The 3,784-nt window shown below is 46.6% G+C and overlaps 1 protein-coding gene across 2 annotated transcripts in view; it reads right to left on the bottom strand.

Annotated features, from left to right (window-relative positions):
* Positions 1-1,338: 1,338 nt before the first annotated feature.
* Positions 1,339-3,784, bottom strand: part of LOC143802086 (dual specificity testis-specific protein kinase 2-like) — a 59,543-nt gene continuing 57,097 nt past the window's right edge. For both annotated transcript variants that reach the window (XM_077281302.1, XM_077281301.1), the window contains exon 11: positions 1,339-3,070. In XM_077281302.1, the coding sequence (XP_077137417.1) occupies positions 1,482-3,070 (1,589 nt within the window). In that variant the 3' untranslated portion in view covers positions 1,339-1,481. The remainder of the gene's footprint in view (positions 3,071-3,784) is intronic.

Raw genomic sequence — 3,784 nt, 5'->3', positions numbered from 1 at the left:
TGGACCAGGCAGAAAGAAGGTCAATGTGGGATAAAGTGCTTGTTTAGGGGGAGACACAGTGAAGAACCTAAAAATGCGGATGATTGGACAGAAGATTGTCAAAAGTGCTGAAGATTGCAGGAGCCGGACGCTCTGAAGCCGCAGGACAACTGAATAGTTCACTCGTCTTATACTCCAGTCACATCCAGAGCTCAATTTACAGATCCACCTCTCACTTCCCTGCTGCCGCATACTAATGCAGTGTGCTGTAGTGCATTGTGGGAGGCAGTGTTTAAAGGGCACTGAACAGAAAGCTCCCGCTAAGCATTGCAGCTGAGGATTGAGGGATGCGTGACTGCAGCATAAAGCAGTGGGGATAACAGACACTCAGCGTTTACATGGAGATAGGATATCGTATGGTGAATTGTGTGTCATGGAGATGGCAGGGGTCACTCAACCGGCCGGTCAGCCTTACATCAATGTCATCACCCACGGTCTGTCCATAAGTGTCTCCCATCTCTCGCCTCATGTGGAGGCAGCAATTATCTGCCCAAACATAGCAGCATTTTCTGACATTTCTGAGACACTTGGTGCCAAACATCACAGATCATTTCTAAATAAAGTGACAGAAAAATGGCTACCTCCAACAGGCGACAGGAACAAATTACCCATAATGCTTCACTTCAAGGAATGACAAATAGCAAGCAGTCATTGGGTCACATTTTCTTAAATCCCATTTATGTTTCATCTAGGTTTAGCACCCACCAGTTTTACTACTACACCTTGTAAACTGCTGCAGCATTGCGAAACTGTGCAAGACGAGCAGACTCTGCAGTGTGCAAGACGAGCAGCCGCTGCAGTGTGCAAGACCAGCTGCAGTGTGCAAGACGAGCAGCCTCTGCAGCATGCAAGGTGAGCTGCCGCTGCAGTGTGCAAGGCAAGCTGCAGTGTGCAAGACCAGCTGCAGTGTGCAAGACGAGCAGCCTCTGCAGCATGCAAGGTGAGCTGCCGCTGCAGTGTGCAAGACCAGCTGCAGTGTGCAAGACCAGCTGCAGTGTGCAAGACGAGCAGCCGCTGCGGCGTGGAAGACCAGCTGTAGTGTGCATGACGAGCTGCCACTGCAGTGACATAGATAGGCTGCTGATAGTTGTGTAAGACTGTTGTACGTTGACCTATCTATGCATGAGGCTCATGGACCTGCAGACTGCGTACCAATCATTCCCGCCATTACTGTACTGATATAAGAACTTATAGTGGAGAGGGATGAGTGTCAGTGTCCCAGAATGTACTAGACAAAAACATGCCCGGAGGACCGACCCATAGATCGTAGCCAAGCTTGTGCCTCACACGCTCATGACATGTTTTGTACATTTTATCTATTCGTTTGCACTGGTCGTAGCTAAAGCTGAGAGAAATTCTCGAGTAAAGACGTCAACCGGATACTGTAAACATAGCCACCACAGGCTGTATAGGGCTTCAGGCATCAGTTCATGCGCACACCGCTAAGTCTGTGCTTCCGGCAGCTTTCTACTGGGTCCTGGACGTGGAGTGCTGAGCCTCGGTGCTGTGTGAATAAGTCCTCGGCTCGCCTCACAGTTTAGGTTCTGATAGCGTGATGTGTCTGGGGGTGACCTTCGGCAAATGGATATAAAACTAAATCCCCCTAAACAGCAGGTGGGACAAGACACCGTGTCCTCATGGTCCAGGACAGAGCTGGAAGATGCATGAAGAGGAGCCATGCTATCGCTCTCCGCACCTTCACAGCCGAGGCCAGGTAAGCTTCCTTCCCATAAATTACCCTCCAGAGAACCCACTGGGTGTGGATTGAGCACTCCAACCCACCTGATGGGTTTACTGCCCACTACATTGTTGTTGTCCGAGAGGCTCAACCTGTTTGGGACACTTTGTGCCTCTAACTGCCAGGGGCTGACTGGAGGGGATGGGGAACGGGAAGATGAGGGTGTGGAAGATGATGAGGAGTGAGGAGAAGAAGAAGCAGCCAGAAGAGATCCATTGTTTTGTAAGCATGGTGGCCTTCTGCAGAAAGCATTCTCTTCTGCACTCTCAGGACTACTTGAGCAATCCATGGGTTCTCCCATCCCAGAGTTATTCATCTCTGGATAAATCCCTGATGAACCTTCAATGGGTTTCAACTTTCTACTCCAGTCCTTCAATCTGTCTTGAAGTTTCCGGCCTCCTGAATGAGAATTTTTTAGGAAACGATCATCCTTACATTCATGGACACAGGTGGAAGAATCTAAAGGTTCCGGATCTGGGAGCTTGTTGTCTCCACATGGAGGACTTCTTGTGGTCTTGTCTACATTACACTGTGGGATGCTGCCTTCTGTAGGGCTCTCCTTCACATCACCCATTATCGTCTGCAGGTCAGAAGGCTGCACTGCTCTCCATTCGGGGCAGCCAGGTTGAGTAATAGGGTTCAAAGTCAAGTCTTTATCTAACCGAAGGCTGGAAATCCCATTGGATTGCTGATTTTTGGGAGATTTCATAGTTACAGACAGATTTTCAGGAGCATTCCCCTGGGGAAGACAATTTGGAAAATGGTTTGGTAAGAAACCATTCAAAGTCTGGGTGTCCCCGCTGCCTGGCGTGTGCCAGTAGTTGCCGCTTTCTCCATTATCTTGATGACTTCTTTGCATTGGCGTGGTGATGGGGCATGAACTCCCTCTACGTACAATTTCAGGTGAGGAAGGAAGGGATCTGCACCGCCTCGGCCTTGTCATGATGTCAGAAAATTCACACTGGGCATCCACCATGGGCTCAGGCGTTATTGGACTGCTCAACTGGTAAGACATCGGTGGGGGAAGGTCAAACGTTAGCGAAATCACCGATTTGCTTGGGGTGTCGTAGAGTTTGATTCTTCCACCTTTCAGATCTTCTCGTTGTGAGAAGGGATTGAAGCGGGCTGGAGTGTCAGGTAAAAAGTCAGAGTAGGGACCATGAAAGCGGAGAGCCAGTGGTGTCTGAGGAGAGAACATGTCGGACTGACTCCTGGACAAGCGCTGGTCTGGCGAGGTGGGAAGATCCCAGGTCCGCTCCTCATTGTCTGAGGGATCAGAATGTCTTCCTCCATCTAGATGAGAAATAAAGACTTGTTATAAAGATATGAACTGTGTTTGTTCAAAAATAAGTCAGGGTCTTATATTATTTTTTGCAGATTTCTAGGAGAGATCTTATTTTTTTTTTTCCACACGAACAACAATCTACATTTATTCTGTAACAAAAATATCAACTGTTATTCAATATCATGTCATCACATTCTGGAACATCAGCGTAACTCTCCAAACCTTGAATTTTATCCTGAACGTCATGAGATCCTATTTTTATCCCATGTACCACAATCTCCTCTTTACACTGGCTGGTGAAGAACGAGGGGCTTAGAACGATCACTAATAGATCACAGTGGCCCTGATGCATTGAGACACGTTGTGCAGGCTCATTCTGAATAAACGGGGGCTGCTGGAGTAAGATGCCCCCTATTCATTAAAAGGCGCACACCACTTAATAAATCAGGAATCTTACAAGGGTCGTGCGCCTCTGGCAAAAATGTACATACACATGAATATACAGGCACACTGCACGTACACGTTTGTAATTATACATATTCATATACACACAGCCACACACACATCGCTATATATATATATATATACACACTGCATGTGTGTATGTGTGTGCGTGCGTGTATATATATATATATATATATATATATATATATATATATATATATATATATATATATATATATATATATATATATATATATATATATATATATATAGTAAGA

This window comes from Ranitomeya variabilis, chromosome 1 (genome assembly GCF_051348905.1).
Source record: "Ranitomeya variabilis isolate aRanVar5 chromosome 1, aRanVar5.hap1, whole genome shotgun sequence".
NCBI classification, from domain to species: domain Eukaryota; kingdom Metazoa; phylum Chordata; class Amphibia; order Anura; family Dendrobatidae; genus Ranitomeya; species Ranitomeya variabilis.
The sequence above is the reverse complement of the archived record's forward strand: the minus strand, read 5'-3'. Positions and strand labels throughout refer to the sequence as shown.